At 34.4% G+C, this 22,715-nt stretch overlaps 1 protein-coding gene across 1 annotated transcript; it reads right to left on the bottom strand.

Annotated features, from left to right (window-relative positions):
* Positions 1 to 1,696: 1,696 nt before the first annotated feature.
* Positions 1,697 to 20,977, bottom strand: LOC106135964 (PHAF1 protein CG7083). The gene is made up of 11 exons (XM_013336389.2): positions 20,765 to 20,977; positions 14,752 to 14,834; positions 13,684 to 13,811; positions 10,912 to 11,071; positions 10,437 to 10,532; positions 9,917 to 10,064; positions 8,966 to 9,174; positions 8,455 to 8,579; positions 7,664 to 7,853; positions 7,041 to 7,136; positions 1,697 to 6,761 (listed from the first exon to the last, which is right to left on the bottom strand). Exons 1-10 carry the CDS (start codon positions 20,826 to 20,828, stop codon positions 7,050 to 7,052), a joined length of 1,290 nt encoding a protein of 429 aa, XP_013191843.1. The 5' UTR covers positions 20,829 to 20,977; the 3' UTR covers positions 1,697 to 6,761; positions 7,041 to 7,049.
* Positions 20,978 to 22,715: the final 1,738 nt, after the last annotated feature.

Below are 22,715 nucleotides of genomic sequence, written 5' to 3' on the forward strand. Positions count from 1 at the left end.
ATATATACGAGGCAAATAACACAGATTAAGTTAGCCTCGAAGTAAGTTCGAGACTTGTGTTACGAGATACTAACTCAACGATATTATACATATTTTTATAATAAATACTTATATAGATAAACATCCAAGACCCAGGCCAATCAGAAAAAGTTCTTTTCTTATCATGCCCTGGCCGGAATTCGAACCCGGGACCTCCGGTGTCACAGACAAGCGTACTACCGCTGCACCACAGAGGCCGTCATACCACATTAGCTTTTAGGTAAAGATGATCCGGTAAAAATATTTATGTCTGAGCGAAAACATCATGAGGAACCCCGTTATCTAAAACATCTCTGATTTGGAATGATATGGATGGATAAAAAGATACTTACCATACATAATCACGTCTATATTCCTCACGGGGTACACATATATAGTCACATATACCCTTGCGTAGTAGACAGAGCCAACAGTTCCTAAAACACTGTCCACGTTCAGCCTATGGTTTGGTAATTTTGGAATTAAGATACCAATAGTGACACGATGCTAACACATCGCTTTAAACAAAAATCTCAAGTTTACAGCCCTTGATTGACTAAGACAAACTGCATAGGAAGCGAAGCGAAGTAGCTCGCAAACACTGGCTTTCTCTCTTTACCAGGCCAACTTGGAAGCATGGAAGAAAAATATGTTTATGTAATTCATGTAACTATCAAATTACATGGATGTCGTAAAAGACGACTAAGGGATCAGCTTATAAACTTGGGATTCATCTTTTATACGATGGGCGGGGCTAGCAATCTGTCACTATTCAAAAATCTCAGTTCTATCATTAAGCCAAACAGCTATACGTGGCCTTTCAGTCTTTTCGAGACTGTTGGCTCTGTCTAGCCCGCAAGGGATATAGACGTGATGATATATATGTATCAAATTACAAAAACAATTAGATAACTAGTCAGTATTTTGGTCACCTACTTGAAATTCCCAGACCAGTCTATATATTTGGCCAGTAGGCGTCTGTATAATTACAAGTCTCAATTGGCTTAAATTGCTTTCGGCCTTCAGACCTTGCTAATATCATTTAGCTGGATTAAACGAGACTTAAAAATAGGTTATTTGGATCTGCAATAAGCATACATAATTAGTCTTGCATACTTAAGTAGGCAATGTAGAAATAAAACATCTAATGTCTCTGAAGAATGTTAGAAGTGATAGAAACGTCTCAAATGCAAATGCTTACGCTTTATTCCTTTAGGGGCAGACAGAGGCGATCCAATTGTATCAAAACAACTCGAATTCAGTTGGATTTATGGTGGAATTGACTCGACTTCAAAAAATGAGGATATCAATTGGAGGCGGTTCCCTTTGTACAAAAGTTATTACTTATTTAGCTATCGTTATGCCAGAATCTTGTCAGAATACCGTTTGGATGTGTTTGGACCAGTGGTCGCAAAATGTGCAGACGTAAACCAAGGGTCATAAAATTATTAGCAGAATGCCAAATGCCTACAAAAATATTATAAATGCGAAATAAACTGTCTATCTGTTTGTCTGTTACGCTTTCACGCCTCAACCACTGAACCGATTTTAATGAAATTTGGTAGCAGCTAAGTAGTTTGTTAGGAAATGATTTGAGCGGCAATCACGATACAAAAATTAGTAGAATCGGGGCCCTGGAAAGGTACCATGATGTGAAATGACAAAATAATTATGGCAACATTGCAGTTTTTGGTTTTTATTTTCCAACTCTCGTCACCCATACATTGCTTTTTAGTGCTTTAATCGCTTACATAATGTGTTTTGTACTAAGCATTTGACCAATTATCAAACAAAAAGATAAAAATGAGTGTGAATTCTTTATTTTAACTACCAGACCATTTTTACCATTTCAATACCAAAGATCAAATTTAGTACAAACACAATGCAAACTATTGTTATCATATTTCGTTTATAACACAATAACTTTAACAAATTGACTTTTCAACAATTTTTACAATATGGTAGCAATAAATTAAAAACTATTTCTCAAATTTGCAGTTTTACCTGGCAACATTTAAATAGTAAAAGCTGGCTGAGAAATTCGATTTGAAAACATTTGCTCTCGTTATATTATGCCTCATTACAATTGTTTCTACTTAAAATATAGTTTTATATATTGTAAGAAAGATCTTGTCTATTAGCTATCCATTAAGTTTGTTAATCACTAAATGCATAATATAACGCTACACACGTATAATATACTCTACAATTATATTATACGATTTTATTATGTCAGCCTTATAGAATAAAATTTGAATCGGCTTATGTATGTAGTAAAAAAAATCGCGTTTAACAAAAACTATTTAAGAGGTAGTTGGCACTGGCCACTTATAACGTATGTTTAATGTATTACAGATTCTATATTTAAAAAAAGAACTTGATTAAAAATATTATTTAACAGTCCCCTTTGTAGGGTGGCAGTAGGTAGGGTCGCGCCATTTTCCTCATTCCAAAAAAAAAAAAATAGACCCAATAATCGGATTAAAAAATTAACTATTACCGATTGATAACAAGATTTTATATTTTCTGTTCAATACCTCTAGTGGTAGCACAAATCAAAATGCTTATCAAAATGAATTATGTGTATACTTATTGTACAGTGGGCCACATAAATTATACCACCTCGATACGTATGTAGGTAGTAAAAACTTTACAATGTGGCCGTACATCAATTTGTTGTTTTTAATATGACATTAATATATCCTTGTAGAGGTATTGACATTTAACTAAGCATAAAAGGCACGATGTTTAAAAAAAAAACAACTATTATTACAAAATGGCTGTTTAAAAAATATAATTACATATGATTAAATTATAGCATTATGCGTGTGTATAAAACTTAAATATAAATTGAATCTATTACCATTAGTATTATCAACAAATAATTATAACATATTGTAAAGCTTAACATGATTTTCTGAGTATTGATTACATCAAATATATATCAGAGAAATACTGGTTTAATACAAAACATACCAAATACTTAAAAGGCTTGGAACATCAGATTACCGGTCAAGCTGTAAGAAAAATGTGAAATAATACCTTTTTTCGAGTACTATTTTATATTTAAACCACTGAAACTATATAATAATTTAGAAAAATATAAGCTGATTCAAGTCTTATGAAATTTTTTCCGTGCAAAAAAAAAAGAAAACAAAGCAGCTTGTAAATTTTTTTTTATGGACATTTTGTTCCTTGGAGATTTTTTTTTATCAACGAAGGCGAGCTCATTGTCAGTTCCACCTTAGAAATATTTGGTATGTTTGCACCTAGATAACGCCGTTTTATTTGACCAAATTCAAGGCTGACATATACAAACATTATGAATTAAGTGACGAAACTGCGATTTACAGAACGCAGACAAACGTAAGCTAATTATCGTTATAAAAATAATTCGATGTTGTGTGCGGCCGCCATAACTTCAAACAATTCTAAATAGGAAAGCAAGTGAAAAGACTGGAAATAACTCACTTTTTCAGAAATACTTTTTTTTTCATTTTAAAACTGACTATTTACAATTTTTTTTTTTGATTATATCAAAAAGTATTACTTTTAGTCAGTGAAATTGAACACATTTTTGGTATAAGATATAATAATTATGTAAATTGCCTTTGTATATTTGAAATTACACATTTAAACCTAAGCTACTTCTTCAATTACATTTACAAGACTGCTATCATCCTTATGAGTAGCACAAAAAAATCCAAAAATTAAAACAAAAATTCTACAATAGAAAAAAAATTCAGCTGGCTACACACAACGTCGAAATCGTAGCAATCGCTACCTTAGATTTAATACTTTTTTTTATTATATTATTTGTCAAATTTTTAACTTTTTTTTGTATGGCACCACAGCCACTTATAAATTATGACACACACAAGTGATTTGTTGTGCATAGATAAAAATGTTTATAGTTTGAGCTATTTTAACTGGCAAGGATATTTTCAGACGAGACGAATAAAATGTAAAAGTACTTCGAAAAGTGGCTAAATATAGACCTTATTCCACCGATATAAAGCGGGAAGCAGTTTGCAATATTAACCATTTTAATTTTGCATAACATATTTTAGCTTCATGTTTAAGGTGATATTTATTAACCACATCAAAAGTACCTACCTACACAAATTTCTTCTTTCTTTACGAAAAGTCCTTAATGCTGTCATAGTAATTTTCATTCGTCTTCGAATGAAAATTAGTATGACAGCATTCGTGAATTTCTAAGTTTACTGCCTATAAATATAAAAAAATATATTTTGAAGCATTTAAACAATTACACATTCATATTTCGAATTATCCCATGCCCTAAAGGAGCAGGACATAACTTTGAATTAAAATAATATCTCCTTACACAATAACTGCCAAAATAGCTCAAATCCTATAATGCAACACTAAATCCTACAAGATGTCATTACGCCCCAGCAGAAGGCTTCTTTTACATCACAACCGTCCTTCCGCGCGGTTTTTCTACATTAAGCTCATATTATTCAAAATTATAACTTGACACCGTGTATAAGAGTCCAACAAGATTGGCACTGGTAGAAGCCAATAAGCACAAAGAGGTCTGATAGTTGCATTCTATTTTCGATTATTAAAAATATATCCTAGGCGTCATATCTGTAAAAATAAATGAACTAATAGTGGCCTTTAACCCTGGGCTAATCTTAATTACCGATAGTAATAGAAAAACGGATGACTTAAAACTGTTACCACGGCGACCATCGACAAACTATTTGTACATTTACTTTTTAAACACCATGACGCCCTGTTCAATGTCGAAATTTGACAGCTGTCAAAATGACAGATTATATAGAACATACGGCAATTGTGCGTGAATTGTTAATAAAAAATATTACGTCACAATATTCCACAGCTTATTTCATAAATGTTAATTACCATTTACACGAAACAAAAGTACTTACAAGTAATTACAAAAACTATAGGAAAAATTACAGCTGTCAAAAACAACAAGAAACATCTATATTGGCGAGTTAATTTATTAAAAAAATTCCTGCGAAAGGTTTTCAATTGTAAAATAATTGTATTGATTTTGGACGACCATTTTACAAGTAAAAGAGCCTTTCGCAGTTATCTAAGAATGAGTATCCATGATATCGAAATAGACAGACATTTCTATATGAGAATTGATCATAACTAAAAAATGTTAATTTTGTGACTGAACCGTGTTACAAAGACGTCGTGTCACAAACACACACACATACTACACGAACTTATACGGGCGTATATCGAAAATACTATATTTTAAGCATTTCGAAAGCCGTAACGTCACACTAAATTTACTTCGCTCTTACTCATGCTTAAGTGAGATTTATTTTGTCATAATCATAAAATCCATACAACAGAGTTACTTTACCAGAAGTATATAAACTTGTTATTCTAAAATGGTCACTAAAAATCCAAATTAGATTAATATTATGGTGTGCAAACGTAGTATACGTATAAAACGTAAAATAACTCTTGAACACATATCTAAACTGTCACATCAAAATATTTTCATAAAAGTGACATAGTTATTAATTTTTAAAAGTAGGATTTTTTACTCCCAAGAAATAAATAAAATAAAATATTTCACATGTCAAAATTGGATACTTATGTTTCCCATATAATTAAATGGCATACATTTAGTTTGCATAACAATTTTCGTCATAACTTAATCATCATTTCGCATAACTTTTCAACTTTATGCGAAATATTATGCCAAAAAACGTAAAGCGAAACTGTATGCAATTTAAGAAATTAATTATTTAAAATTATTCAAAATTATGTAACATTCCTCGGCTCACTCACTTTTCAATAAAAAAAACGTTGAACTGTGGTGCTGTCATAGAGAAAATATTTTTTTAGATTCATAATCACATTCACACACTCATTAGCAAACTCTCCATGAAAATCATCTTTAGAAAAAATACATCGATTTAATATTATTACTTTTTGTCAATTTCTTTTTTCAAAAATATGTACAACAGTCTATGTCTAATGTGGTGGTGTTAATTGGCCACAATATCGTTCATACTGGCTGAAACTGCGATATAAAAAAAAACAACGAATAATTACGTATTTAAATTTCGATAAGAGTAAAAAGTTATGTATTGCGAAAGGTATATTTTTTCTTATTAAAATTTGGTCCTTCAAACATATAGTGGTAGTTATGAAAAAAAAACATCTTATAAATTATAAATTTTCAAATATTTAATATTCAATGGAATATTAGCTATGAGCAAACCAAACACTACATAAAATAAATAACTACAGGTCTACTCAGCCACCGAATTTAATGTATTTTGAACAGTAGCCAAAAAAAATATGATTTAATATCATGGCCAATCACACCACATCACAAATGAAAAACGAACACATTTGACTAATTTAATCATTAACTGTCCGCAATTTGAAAACTTAATTACATTATTTATAAAATAAAATTATTACTTTTTTTTACTATTTCGTCCATTGATGCTAAGGAATTAAATTAAAACTTACACTCCTGAGATCTGTCACTCACTTTTTTTTTGAGTTTTTTTTTCACAGGTTTTATCACATTTTTTTTAAAATACTGTTTCTCTTAGGTGCTCATTCATGTAAGGGATATGTGGTCACTTCTACTGAAGTTTGTTTTTTGTTGTGGCAACATTGGTACGGTGTTGTTGCCACTAGTGGAGGTTTTGTTTTTTGAGATTGAGAACCAAAAGTGTTCAGGACGCATATTTACCTTTGCTGGGTGATACCTGTAAAACAATGATTGAGTAAAAATACGCCCTTAAAAAGGAAAAAAAAAAACTTAAACTTATCTTAAGGTAGGTATTAAACTATTCAGTCTTTCGTTTTCTTGAAGAGATGCCCCAAATATTAATAATTGTCAAACTGTGGAATTTTCATCTAAAACCATTCAGATATTTTGCAAGATAGAGTAGGTAACAAACATAAAAACTCACACTTTTTTGTATTTGTAAGTGAATTTTATATTAATTAAAAACATGATATATAAATAACATATAAGCAGTCACCTGGCTGTGTCACGCGATAGAGTTGACCGCGTAGTGAGGCCTGGACCCCTCTGGTTGGTACAAAGTTATCGACGCAATGTAGTTATTCGACATCACCTGTTAACAAAATTTGACTTTTATAAGTCAAGTTCAAAAAACAATCAAACTATTCGCTAACAGTCACCTATGTCCTTGCTGTACGAGTTGTTGAAGACGGAAAAATGGTTATTCGCTGTAATTTTTGACGAGAAATTGAGCCAACCAATCGTTGGGATACGAAGTTATATTTTTGAGGAGTGAATTTTCGAATAGGGTTATTGGTGTTGTTGTAGAAAGCTCGGTTGAGCATCACGAGCCTCTCACTTTACTTCTTTCACAATAAAATACAGATCTAGATTTCTAGATATATAGAGGGCAGGGAAATGTGTTGTATCTCACATCAAAGGTCGCTGTACGCGGTTATTGCAAAGAAGAATCAAGATCGTGGTCATATTCTGATAATGTTTAGTAAATATCAAGCGAGAAACAAGAGAGTCCAAATTAAAATTGGATCGGAAATACAACTTACCTAAGTAATCTCCAAAATTCTCTAAATTTCTCAGCATAATCTTGTTATTACAAACGAGAAACCAGTGGATTCTCACCTCAAAGATCATGTCCTGGTACCCGTAGCAGAACGTGGAGCCGAATGGGTTGGTGGTGTTGGTGGAGGAAGCCCGGTTGAGCACCACGGGCCTCTCGCAAACGCGTAAAGCTCGCGAGACCACCTCCCACTTGCTGTACGCTGTTATTGTGACCGCCGTACGGTTGTCCACTAGCGAGTTAGGATCGCATCTGAAATTAAAGGTGATGAATGTAAACTAATATTATAAACGCGTAAGTTTACGAGTATGTAGCTGTCGCGACATTTACGCCATCCCGGGTATATTACGCCCAGTTAAGTCCCTTTAATCTTAACTTTGGCACGGCGGCTACGACCACATGACATTTCTACATATATTGTTACAGTTCTGTGATCAACCACTCGTAGCGTTGGTACGTGTTGAAATTTAAATAACCCAAGCAGTTGATGCGGAGTACCGACTCTTTAGTTAGATGCCATTCTCTATCTCTCTCTTGTTGAACATACATACATATGATCACGTCTATATCCCTAGCGGGGTAGACAGAGCCACCAATCTTGAAAAGACTGATAGGCCACGCTCAGCTGTTTGGCTTAGTGGCAGAATTGAGATTCAAATAGTGACAGGTTGCTAGCCCATCGCCTAAAAGAGGAATCCCAAGTTTATAAGCCTATCCCTTAGTAGCCTTTTACGACATCCGTGGGAAAGAGATGGAGTGGTCCTATTCTTTTTTGCAATGGTGCCGGGAACCACACGGCACATTGCAACATTGGCTCTTGTTGAACACAACAAGTTAGTCATGAACCACTCACTTGTCAGGCAACACCGCCAGTTGGAACTCGCAGCGGTGGTACATGTTGAAGTTGTAATGCCCCGGGTAGTTGGTGTGCAGTACGAACTTCTTCACTTGGTGTGTGCGGGCGTCGAACAACACGTCCTGCAAAAGACGAAGCGTTTTTGATTACATAATCTTTTTATTTGTCTTTGAATGCAAAAATCCGAGAAATAGTTTCGTTGTAGATAAACATCCTGCGGTTTTCTTTGCTTTTTACCATGGATGTCGTAATAGGCGACTAAGGGATAGCCTAATAAACTCGGGATTCTTCTGTTAGGCGATTGGCTGGCAAGCCGTCACTATTAGAATCTCAATTCTATGATTAAGCCATATAGCTGATCTTGTAATACAAACTTATGGCTACCTACACACTTTGAGAGAGAAAGATACCTATGTATCTGCTTGTAATACAATCTTGTAGCTAGATAATATGAAAGAGATACCTATACCTTGTGACAATATACAGTGTGAAAGAGAGAAAAACTCACCAATCCCAGCGTGAAATAGTTCAAGAAGTAGTCAGTGGCGGGGGGCGGGCGGCGGCGAGCGGTGGGGCGGTGTATGCGCATCTTATCGTCCGCTTTATAATACAATCTGGCCGGGGCTCCTAAGGCCCGACACACGCTTTGACAGCTGTCGCCGAAACGTACGACGCGACGGATCGAACGCGGGACCGATTCTAGAGTTCTGCTCGTGCCTGGAAAAAGGGGAATGTTGGTTATTTTAAAGGATGTTGAAGAATGTAAAGTGTGAGTTATCATTATCTTACATACTTTGGCTCTTATAGCAAGTGGCGGTGGTAGATGTATAACATAGATATTACAATACAAATATCACTAAATGACGTCAACACAACATATAATTAAATCTACTGCCGCTTCCAAAACGAGCGGTAAAACAAACTGTAACATATTCACCGGACGTCAATTTAAAAATATAAAATATATCTTAAATCAATGGACGAATGTACATTGTCTAAATTTGATGAGATTAAATGAATGCAAGTCTGTTATTACTTTTGTAATTGACATTTGCCTTCAATCGATATCCTCCTTTTTAGAAGGCGGTTAAAAATAGTGAATATTAAGTTTTCGGTACTTAGCAGTACAGGAAACTGCGTCCTAAAATGCATGGTGAAACACTCCACGTTTCGCTTGAAACTAAGGCTACTAAGGCTTTAGATAAGGTTTTTTATGGCTGTCTCTTGGCTAACTTCTCGCTTATGGTATCCTTGTTGGGTTTAACACTTGGATTACAGATTTAAGAAGTAAAAGTGGTCTATTGAAGTCGTTTTGAACGGCTTTACTTTTGACTTACAAGAATTAACGCTGGGGTATCTCAAGGGTCAATCTTTTGCGCGACTCTTTTTCTATCTAAAACTCAGAAATTTTAAATACAGCACAATCACGCAAAGTTATATCTTGAAGACAGCTTCTTACCCTCAGCGAACATGTGCAGTCTCAGCCCTAGAGTGGCAGTGGTAGTTCTCAGTACATCGCATCGTCTCAGGTGTAGCTGGTGCCTATAGCAGCACAGGGGCAAATCCGGCAGTGGGGCTTGACAGAGGCCGCCGCTTGAACTGCTGGCCTGGAAGAAAATAATTACCTATAGAGCCACACAGGCGTAATGCCATAATTTTATGCAAAAGCGACCTCATTATTCATCTCATAGGAATGAAAACTAATTAAAATAACGACCTTATTACGAGTACATTAAAGTGAAAATCCGAAAAACAAATGTTTCCTGCTATCTCGCTCAGAACGGACAGTTCAGTTCGTTTCAAATGGTCTGACAGGCTAAAATATCATCGAGCCTCACAAGAATTTAACTTTTGCGTTAAGTTTCACTGATGTACTTGACATCAGTGTAACTTATAAAAGTGGTAATAACGTATGAGTATTCCAACCTCTCGCTTGCCATGAGTACAATAAAATAATATTGTATTGCCAACAAACATACCTGGTGTTGAGATCCATGGTAGATGGTGGTGCGGGACACGACGGGCGACCCGCCGTTGGGGAACTGCAAGGAGCCCAGTCCGTGCGCGTACCCCGGCTATAACACAAACAACATACATACATACATATAGTCACGTCTATATCCCTTACAGGGTAGATTTAATGATGGAATTGAGATCCAAATAGTGACAGGTTGCTAGCCCATCGCCTAAAAAAAGGATCGCAATTTTGTAAGCCTCTCCCTTAGTCGCCTTTTACGACATACATCGGAAAGAGATGGAGTGGTCTTATTCTTTTTTGTTTCGTATTTGAGCCGAGAACCACACGGCACAAAGAAATCAAACAAAATACACATAAAATTCTTTTGTAATACAAATATTTTTCTAAACTGAGTATCAAACCCAAAACCCATTTCCGACGTTCAAGCAAACTAATCGCATTTCGACTACATTTAAAAACAATCAAATCTCACTGACCTCGAATTTGCTATCGACAGGGAAATAAAACGACAGTCCCCTGAAGTTGAGCGCGAACAGATGGCGCTGGGAGTCGTACAGCCCGGGGTGCGTCGCCCCGAAACAGTGCTCCACTTGTTCGATAGATGGCGTTATTTCAGGAGAATTGAAACACATACCGCTGGAAATAAATTGGTGATATAGAGTAAGATCCCAGAGCCGTAAGACACAACTTATTTTCTAAAGAATGGATCTTTCGATTCTCAGTAGTCTTTCATGTACTTTTAATACCTGCATGTTTGTGAGACTTGCCCAGTGACACCTGCGCAGGTACCAGGCGAGAAAGGTAACTAAAAATCACAGTTACTTAACTTAAATTTTTATGACTGATTTTTATATATATTTTATAGACTATTACTCTGAAGTCATATCAGAGAAGTCAGACGCTTTCCATGCGCCAGAACTTTTGTCAGACGCTTTAAAGTTCTATCAAAAAAAAATTAACTTAATTTATTTTTAAATGTCTGACTTTTATATATGTTATTCAGATAACTATTACAAAGTTGTATTAAATCAGTCAGACAGTTTGTAATGACCAAACACCCCTTAAACACAAGAATTACTCAGCCTCGAGTATGAGCGCGATAGCACAATGCGCATGCGCGTCAGAGTAAAATATCTAATATTTGAAAAGTACTTAGGTACTGTTTTCAATTTCATATTTTTGCATATCTATTCAAATACGATGAAATTTATAATTAAAATAATAATTAATCATTTTTAAAATAATATAATATATTGCATATAAATAGGGGAAAATGAATTTTTTTGTAGCAATAGCCTTTCAAAAAGAATGATTTTTAATTTATTTAAAAAAATATATCTATTATAATAATTTCAATAAAAAAATAATTAATTATGATTAATCAATTGAATAATTATTTTATTGTCTCTTTATCATCTTCATCATCAAAACTCAAGTCATCGTCCTCATCATCAGTTAGATTGTCGTTGCTGGCAGAATATTCCGTAAAAATAAAATCATAAACAATTAAAAAATAGTATAGTAATAGTAAACCTATAACATATAAATATAAGTGAAAGGCGACTAAGGGATAGCCTTACAAACTTGGGATTCTTTTTTAGGCGATGGGCGAGCAACCTATCACTATTTGAATCTCAATTCTATCATTAAGCCAAATAGCTGAACGTGGCCATTTAGTCTTTTCAAGACTGTTGGCTCTGTCTTCTCCGCAAGGGATATAGACGTGACCATATGTATGTAGTCTACTTTAATTTCGACACCACCGCAACGGCTTCGATGGTCCAGTGGTTAGCGCGTGAGACTGTGAAGTTGGCGGTCCGGGTTTGAGTCCCAACAATAACAAGATATATATTAATTTTTATTAAAAAATTTTTTTTTTATGTTGTTTGAGTATTTATTAAAAAAATTGAAAATCAAAATACTACATATAATCATACGGTAAAAATATTTTGTCTGTACATTTAATATTTTGACTGAAACAAATAGAGAAATTTTTTTACATTTTTATTTTTATATACAGTAAGCAATATATTATATTATTTTAAAAATGATTAATTATTATTTTAATTATAAATTTCATCGTATTTGAATAGATATGCAAAAATATGAAATTGAAAACAGTAAGTACTTTTCAAATATTAGATATTTTACTCTGACGCGCATGCGCATTGTGCTATCGCGCTCATACTCGAGGCTGAGTAATTCTTGTGTTTAAGGGGTGTTTGGTCATTACAAACTGTCTGACTGATTTAATACAACTTTGTAATAGTTATCTGAATAACATATATATAAGTCAGACATTTAAAAATAAATTAAGTTAATTTTTTTTTGATAGAGCTTTAAAGCGTCTGACAAAAGTTCTGGCGCATGGAAAGCGTCTGACTTCTCTGATATGACTTCAGAGTAATAGTCTATAAAATATATATAAAAATCAGTCATAAAAATTTAAGTTAAGTAACTGTGATTTTTAGTTACCTTTCTCGCCTGGTACCTGCGCAGGTGTCACTGGGCAAGTCTCACAAACATGCAGGTATTAAAAGTACATGAAAGACTACTGAGAATCGAAAGATCCATTCTTTAGAAAATAAGTTGTGTCTTACGGCTCTGGGATCTTGGACTAATACATAAGTGGTGAATTTGGTTAGTGACTGATATTTACTGGTACGAAATAATTTCATTGGACAATAACTTAAACATAATAAGGTTTATTTCACGTTTTGGTATGGAATATTGAATATCGCCGGCTCTGTTCGTAATCAAAACATTCCTACAAAGGTCAGGTCACTACTCTTAACGACCAATTTAATTAATAACGTGTCAATGGTCACATGTGTAAACATTGATATCGTGGTGGATGAGTGTCGCTAGGTAAAGATGCCTTCCTTGATAAAACAATATTTTTTTTATATTTGCAATCACCGCTTCAATTCTTCCAAACTTATGGTTTAGAGTAAAAGGAATTGAATATTCAAAATTGGATTCAAGGTGTTCAATTTTACTACAATCTACAACTACAATCTAATTATAACTATTACCGCTTCCAAAGCGCATGTGTAGAAGAAGCGGCGAAACAAACTTCACTGCAGCATTTTTAGAGATATCTTAATAAATCTAAATCGTGGACGAATGAATGCACATAAAAAATATGAATGAATATAAAAACTAATACTTCGTCAAATAAATAAAAGCTCAACTTCACATTAATCCTAAAGCAGAAAAAATAAATATATAATTTTAAGATAACTTACCTATACCTAAGTTTAACTAATTTCATATTGTATATCTCTATGATCTTGAGCCTCTGCGCCACCGGGTCGAAAATCAACCGGATGCCGTCCTGAGGCATATTAATTACTAGGTCCACCGACAGGGGGCTCTGAAAATTAAAAAAAAATATATTTTTTTTTTAAACCACCAACACGAACTACATTCTCATGTGACACTGTCTGTCTACCAATCAACTAAAGGCGATACCAATAAACTATTTTTTGTGTGGATGTAGGTACATACGAAAAATGTATTTAGCTGGTCTGATTTTAAAGGTATGAAATCCTGGATGGGGTAATTTTTTTTTACACAGAGCTATGTTTTACAGCCGTATTTTGCCTCTCAGCCAGTACGCAATGCAAAGTTTTTTTTAATTAGTTAACTGAAAATCAGCGTTTTTGTACACTTTCAGTGCAAAAAATCACAGTTATGACCATTTCGACTTGCTACAGCACACCTGTGTTAGTTTAAGGGATTTGTTATTGTTATATTTATTTGTGTTTGAAGCATTGTCGAATAAACATTTTATTTATCTATCTTTATAAGTTACTAGCTGTGCCCGCGACTTCGTCCGTGTGGAATAGTTATTTAGGGCATCATTGGAGCCCTCAAGGATGAATAATTTTGTCCGTTTTTTTTTCACATTTTCCATTATTTCTTTGCTCCTTATAGTTGCAGCGTGATGTTATATCCCTAAGCCTTGTGTAGCCTTAAAGCCTTCCTCGATAAATGGTCTATTCAACGCCATAAGAATTTTTCAATTCGAACCAGTAGTTCTTGAGATTAGCGCGTTCAAACAAACAAACTCTTCAGCTTTATAATTAGTATAGATATAGATAGATAGAATAGATATAGATTATAATATTAGTATAGATTGATAGTACCCGAAACCGCCGAGCTTGCATGAAGAGAGTTATGAATGTGGATGAAGCGAAGGAAGTCTGCAGAGATCGTGGCAAGTGGAAAGAGGTTGTCTCTGCATACCCCTCCGTGAAAGAGGCGTGATTTTATGTATGTATGTATAGATTGATGACGATTGATTGATTTACCTGATCACTGTATAGAACTTGTACTCCACGTATCGTCCCGACTTGACTTTGTATAATGGCCACGGACTGCGAGAAATGCATCCCTGAAAAACAAATGAAAAATTTAATTTATTTCATTATTTTATCATTTCATTAGCGAAGCGCGACGGCTTCGAGCGGGGAGCATTTGTTAATACATATAAACCTTCTTTAGAAAATCCTCTTTCCAACATTTCAATCAGGAACAACCGTCCACAACTTTCCGAGATTAGCGCATCCTTACATATAGACAGAGAAAATAGGGGAACTTTCTTATATCAAGTGACAGTGGTTTAAGAAGATAATATAGACTGCTAATTTTTGAATCTCGCGTTTTCAAAGGAAAATGTTCACTAAGTATATTTCTGGTTATAGTCCCAGTTACGTCTCTCTGTTGACAGGATTCCCGTTCATACATACAAACATACATATAATCACGTCCATATCCCTTGCGGGGTAGACAGAGCCTTAGCTCTTAAAAAGACTGATAGGCTACGTTCAGATGTTTGGCTTAATGATAGAATTAAGATTCAAACAGTGACAGATCGCTAGCCTGTCGCCTAAAAGATAAATACCAATTTTACAAGCCTATCCCTTAGTCAGATTTTACGACATCCATGGGAAAGAGATGGAGTGGTCCTATTGTGTTTTCCTATTGGTGTAAAACTCTTAAAATTATTTAACCTGCGATATGAGGACAGGTGGAACTCCTTTAATCCTACTTTTCCGCCAATTTCCCAAACTGTTTTGATAAACAACTTTATATCGCGACCTTGCGTTTATCAAACAAACAAAGTTTGTGGAAACTACTGCGCCGTTATAATAACAATGACAGTAAACAAATGACTGTGCGCATACGCAAGATTATCATAATCGATGTTAGATACCATAAAGATTGTCCGGTTTTAGTAAACATTTTACTACATAGACTAACTAAGTATTATATAAGAAGTCGTATGGTTTCCGGAGTCGAAACTGGTAAAGGTTGACTGGCAGAAAATGTGTTACAAAATATTTTACTTTTAAGGCTCAATAAAATTTAAAATAGTTAAATACATATAAGATGGCGCCGGTGGTAGATTCGATGAGCATTGTAGCACATGTGAAAATCCCACTATAACTTGCGGAGTAGACAGAGCCAACAATTACTAAGGGATGGGCTTATAAACTTGCGATTCTTTTTTTCAGGCGATGGGCTAACAACCTGTCACTAATTGAATCTCAATTATATCATTAAGCCGAACAGCTGAACGTTAAGACTGCCGGCTCTGTCTACCCCGCAAGGGATATAGACGTGATTATGTATATATATATATTCTATGAAAAATGATGCGTACTTTTTAATTATTATACGTCGCTATTTTACACAAACGTTTTTATATTAGTCATAACCCGCATTGTGTTAACATTGCAATGATAATGGGTGCCCTTTTAAGACTGCCTCATTGTTTTCACTATTCATTGTCTGCACATAATATAAAGCATATAATTGGTTGATAAGTGCGATATTTTTTCCACTGTCATTATGTTTCATTTAATGAAATACAGTAAAATCTCTTCATTCGCGGGGTATATGTTCCATAAATATGCCGCGAATACGGAAACCGTGAATACAGAATGGTAATTTATATGGGTTTATGGGGATACGTTCCTAGATACTCTCCAAGGCGTAAACGATCAAGCATTTCTATTTTCACTTTAAGCAGTAACACAGATTTTTTTCGTGAAGAAAAGCGTTTCTCAATTTTTTTAGTTGACATTATTAATTACGAAGAACGAAGAGAGCAGTAGAGACGTGTTACTTGATCACAATTTTTGTAACGAATGTGAATGATAAAACAATAAAATAGGCAAAAAACGGAAAAGCAACATTTAAAAATATCTTTATTTTTTCAGAAATAAGGTTGCTTTCTTCTGTTTGTTTACATTTTCAAAAACGCCAACCGCGGTGTTTGCGGCAAATGCGACAAAGGCGGCTTAGGTCAAAGTGCTCGGCGGTACCATTTGACGGCACTTGCAAAAGATATTGCCTTAAACACCTATTGGAATTTTGTATGAAATTTAAGATCCGCGAATAAAGAAATTTTTAGCCGCGAATAAAGAAATTGGGTTGCATTTTTTTAAACCGCGAATAGTGAAAACGCGAATGACGGAAGCGCGAATAGGGAGCTTTTACTGTATTTCAAACCAATGACCTAGTTCTACATAATATATTTCGTACTAACTGTTCTCGCGACTTCGTCCGCGTGGAATAGTTATTTTGGAAATCATTGAAACCCTCAAGGGCATCATTGAAGCCCTCAAGAATGAATAATTTTCCCCGTTTCTTTTTTCACATTATCCATTATTTCTTTGCTCCTTATAATCTATACTAATATTATAAAGCTGAAGTTTGCTTGTTTGAACGCGCTAATCTCAGGAACTAGTGTTTCGAATTGAAAAATTATTTTTGTGTTGAATAGACATTTATCGAGGAAGGCTTTAGGCTATATCTCGCTGCAACTATTGGGAGCGAAGAAATAATGGAAAATGTGAAAAACGGGGAAAATTATTCATCCTTCAATGATGCCCAAAACAACTATTTCACGCGGACGAAGTCGCGGGCACAGCTAGTAAAGAAATAAATAAATGCTGGAATAATTATTCTCGCCACTTTTCCTTTTGACTCGGGCACTTCTCTTGAGATTAAGTACCTACCCGCCTTTTTCTCTCTATACTTTAATATTACAGTTCAGTTAATAGGACCACTCCATTTCTGTCCCATGGATGTTGATGATAAATGTTGTAAAAGGCGATTAAGGGACATGCTAATAAACGTTGGATTCTTTTTTTAGGCGATGGGCTAGCAACGTACATATATTATATGTATATGTAATATTAAAGTTAAAACGCGTGTGGAGAATTAGTGGCAATAATTTTTTTGATTTTTGATTAGTTAAGGATTTGCGATGCAATAAGTTCGCTTTTTGTAAATCATAATTATAAATGCGAAAGTAAGTTTGTTTGTTTGTTAACTCTTCACGCGTTATCTTCTAAACAAATCTTCTTGCAATTTTGCGTATACCTCTATATAATTAGGAACCTGTGGAGGGTATAGGACATAGGGTACTTTTCCTACCGGTAAAAACGATAATTCCCGTGGGATTTTCGAAAAACCTGTATTCTTTTTATGTGGCGCAAAGCAAAGCTGGGGGTAAAACTTAGTTTTTTTATTATATAAGTGTAAAAGTGTAAGAAGTTGAGAGTTAAGTAAATAAATAAGTGTATAAATTTATAATTAAAAAATTTATTACCTCTAAACGTCGTGTCATTTAGTCACCTCCTAAACTACAAACTAACTTTACGACTTCGATGTTTTTTCCTACGTTTTATGATGCATTAAATAGTACTTAGTTATATTATGTACTCTAAAACATAATTGAAAATATTCACCTAAAATAAAATAAACAAAAAATATTTTGAAAAAACTGTTAGCTCTGTCTACTCCGCAAAGGATATAGACGTGATTATATATACATATGTATGTATGTTTTTTATTTGCGAACGTATTCAAGAAATAAATGATTATGATAAGTTAATTAATCCATTATATTAAGAAACATGAGCAAAACCGGGCGGGTAAGAGCTGACAAACAATGTAATTGACAGATAAAAGGTCTTTGTCAGGGAGTCATTCAACTACAAACTTATTCCGCAGCTGTAAAACTGTGTTTTCCATCGATTGTTGTTGTCGTAAAAAATTTACAGCTGTAATGTTAAGTTTGCTATCCACGTGTTTATCTTTATCAGTCATTGCTTTGTTTTGCTTTATTTTAGGGTTCTTTGTTTTTTTTTTTGTTGTTCTATACTTAAATATTAAATGTTATCGCTTTTTCACTTTTTATAACGACGTGTAGCGGGACAGCGATAGCCACGTCTATATCCCTGGCGGAGTCGACAGAGCCAACATTCTTGATAAGACTGAAACTTCAGCTGGCTTTATGATGGAATTGTGATTTAAATAGTGACAGTTTGCTAGCCTATCGTCTACAAAAGGAATCCCAAGTTTATAAGCCTATTCCTTTTTCGCCTTTTACGTCATCCATGAGAAAGATATAAGTGGTTCTATTCTAAAGTTCCGAAAACCACGCGGCGCACCTTCTTCATCTATCTGTTCATTAAACCTTAAATAAAAAGAGAGAGAAGATAATAAATATGCTAGTGTTTGTACCACTTCTGTGGGGTCCGCCTTTACCACACTTATATCCATAGATATATATTTTTTAACATATTATATTTAAAATAGACCTGCTTAACAGGTCGCAAAGGTTGTACATACATACATATAGTCAGGTCTATATCCTTGCGGAGTCGACAGAGCCATCAGTCTTGAAAACACTGATAGGACCCAGTCAGCTTTTTGGCTTGATGATAGAATTGAGAGAGACAGGTTGCTAGCCCATCGGCTTAAAGAAGACTCCCCAAGTTTATAAGCATATCCCTTAGTCGTCTTTTACGTCATCCATAGGAAAAAGAATGAAACGGTCCAATAATTTTTTATTGGTGACGGGAACCACACGGCAAAGGTTATCGTAAGCTTAATATGTTTAAACCGGACAAATATTGTATTTTGTAGTCAATTTGGTGTTCCGCTGCTTAGCAACAGAATTTTGAAGGATAATAATGACTCACTTTTTTGTTATCTCTTCTATAGGTAACTAGTGGAATAGTACATTGTAGAGGATAAAATGGAATTTACCAATGAGCAACTTTTCATTTTTAAACACTCTATTTATATCTCTATCTATACCCAAATTTTATACTAGACAGAGCCAGTAGCTCCACCCGCTTAAGACGGAAAATCAAAAAATCTAGTTGAATCCAGTTCCCGCGGGAATTATGGGAAATACTCTCCAAGTGCAACCCTGGAGCTTATGAGAAAGTATTGTATACATAGATACCCTGGTGTAAAATCATAAAATTTATTCCATCCTTAAGCCATACAGCTGAACATGGCTTTGCAGTTGGAAAAACACTGTCAGGCTGTCTACATGATGAAGACAATGATAGGTATGATGTAAAATTGTAGCCTTTAAATAAAGCTATACCTTATACAAGTTAGTGTTATTTTGTGACTTCCTTACAATTATTAAGATTATTTGAATATTGATTTAGAGTGATCACATATAATATGTGTAGGTATCTTATAATTGGTTCCCATATTAAAAAAATATATGACATGACATTCTTCACATAATTTTTCTCATTGCACCTTTCACATGTTCCTGGTTGTGTATTTTTTCAGGTAGATAAAGTTTTACCAAATCTTTTCACAGCATGTAAATTGTCACTTGCATGCTTTGTAGTGGTAAAGTGGTTTGGAGCTGTATATTGATGATGGATTAGATGTACAGTACAATTGGATACAGTTGATTTTTTATTTTACTGAAACACCTACATGATTTTACATTTTTAAAATTCAAATATTGATAAGATTGTTTTTACACACTAAGATAAGGTCTTTAGTTAAAGGCTTTGTCCACCCCACAACAAAGTTGTAAAAATATGTATGTTTGCAATTAAATATGAAACATTACAAGATTTAACTATTCTATAATTTGGGTAGAAGGTAGTAAGAAATTATGTACCACTAAACAATTACTATCTTAAAATAATATAATTTATGTCTGAATGAGTAGGTACAATAGTGGAAATTTTAAAAAGTCATCAACATTGCGATCGTGAAAACAACGTAACACCTACCCGATTTCACGGTCAAGTCTATCAATAAAAAAAAAATAAACAATCCAAGACGAAACAAAGAGATCGACCGTCACAATTCGCAAGCAAAAAAATCAATGTTCAGAGGACTGTAGCTGACAAATTTTACCTAAACACTCATCCCAGACGTACACAGAATTGGGCACTAGCAACAAAAACAATATTGCGTAAGAAATCATCATCAGAAATACAACGCAAATGCCTGACGTTCTCAATAAACATACGTGAAGCTCACCTAAAACGAATTCCCAGGCGTCGCAGCCCAGGGAACGTTCGGGGATGATTTCCAAATCCAGCATTGTGCACAAATCACTAATTACACACTAAACTACCAAACTCTCACTTCAAAAACGGTTTTAAACGTTTATACACGATTTACACTGCCTTTCTTTGTTTGCCAACTTTAGTTTTCAACCATTTTGTATTTGTCAGAGGAACTGTCATTACAAACAGCTGATTGTATTCTGCCAGGGCCGTACTCAACTCAACAATACAAAAATAGGTACAAGCTAATTATCGTATCTTATTTATACATACATAGAATCTTGCTTCTCTCCCGGAGAGGAATAATAAAGAAGATAAAATTTTAAATAATTCTATACGGCATTACCTTTCAATTTTTGCTCGTACCATCGGTATTTCAAAATATGTATTCCTCGTTTCTGTAAAATTTTATCAAAATTGGTTAAGCGAGTTTTTTGTATTTAGGTCTAGGAATTAAGTATGTTTATAACGTTCTAAATTTCGGTCATAGGATGTCATGTCACTAAAATTTTAAGTTCCTTAGGCATAAAAATCATAACCCCTACTATATTAATATAAAAATGCAAAAATAACTCTGTCTGTCTGTTACGCTTACACGCCACTGAAACCTGATACGTTGGTACGGTACATAGATAGTTTTTACACTAAGAAAGAATATAGGTTACTTTTTATTGCGAAAAAGGAGGAGAAAGCGTTTAAAGAGGGGATGAAAGATTATCAGTGAATTTACCGTGAACGAAGTCACGGGCAATCGCGTGGTCGATAGTGGCGAGCGAGCGACTAGTATTAGAAGTTTAAAAATATTTAGTTAATTTCGGCCCTGTGTTAATCAAATGACGCATGCGTACCAACCATGAAGAACAAAGTCAGTGTTTTATATCCACCTCACTCGCACTGTATCAAAATCCTATAGTTTATTTCATTCACATCAACAGTTTTCTTTTTGCCTCTGTCCCCCTTACCAAAATTGTATGTTGTCATCTTTTTCGCTCTTTACTAGTTATCGATAACTTGGAAGAGTTACGCGACATATTCCTAGTCACAAAAAATAAGCAGTACAATGCTGGCTCACAACTTGTAATATTTAGGTTTACTCCTGTTAAAACAGCAATAGAGGAGGTTTGTATTAATTATTTTCTAATGATATTGATTTATATGTTCGCAATACATACCATTGTCCCTGAATCCCTAGATTTGTCAGACAGCTTGTCTGGACCTAGAATAATGTTCTAGGACTATCACTATTTGTATGAATGATTCTAAAGTTATATATCATAGTTGTATGTACGAGTGGAAACAGCTTTCCCGCCATTAACCTTGACTAATCCCGCCCACACAAATTGTGTAAGAATTCAAAGATTGTTTACAAATAGATTTCGTATTTTTACGCAAAAACGTCCGAGTACTTTGAACTGAAACATGATGTTTTGTAACAAATTGCCTTATCAATATCTAATCAACATCTATTCCTACTATAGAATACAAGCAATCTGTAATAACCGCCTTAATTGCTTACTAGATTGTTAGGTAGGTAGATATTCGTAAGGTAGAAGTCGTGGGGTTTTTTATATTGTGCAACTAATTCTTTCATGTAACACTCTTAACACGTCTTTAGGCATCCCTTAAGGGGTAGACAGAACCGTCCAAGTAGACCTAATGAGGGTCAAGCAATCTGTCTATAAAGTCCGCTTAACGTCTCCTAATCATATCCATTGAGATTAAAATATAATAAAAGGTTTCCTCAGCCTTTTTTGGCTTTTTTCATCTGCACGGGAAGACATCACCTAACACACTATGATTTTACCAGTCCAGTATGGAAAATTGTATAAAACGAATTAGATGTGGCGTTTCCCTAAGTCTCTTTTTACGACATCCCTGTGAAAGAGATAGAGTGATCCTATTCTTAAGTGCTAGGAACCAAG

Source organism: Amyelois transitella, chromosome 24 (assembly GCF_032362555.1).
Source record: "Amyelois transitella isolate CPQ chromosome 24, ilAmyTran1.1, whole genome shotgun sequence".
NCBI lineage: Eukaryota > Metazoa > Arthropoda > Insecta > Lepidoptera > Pyralidae > Amyelois > Amyelois transitella.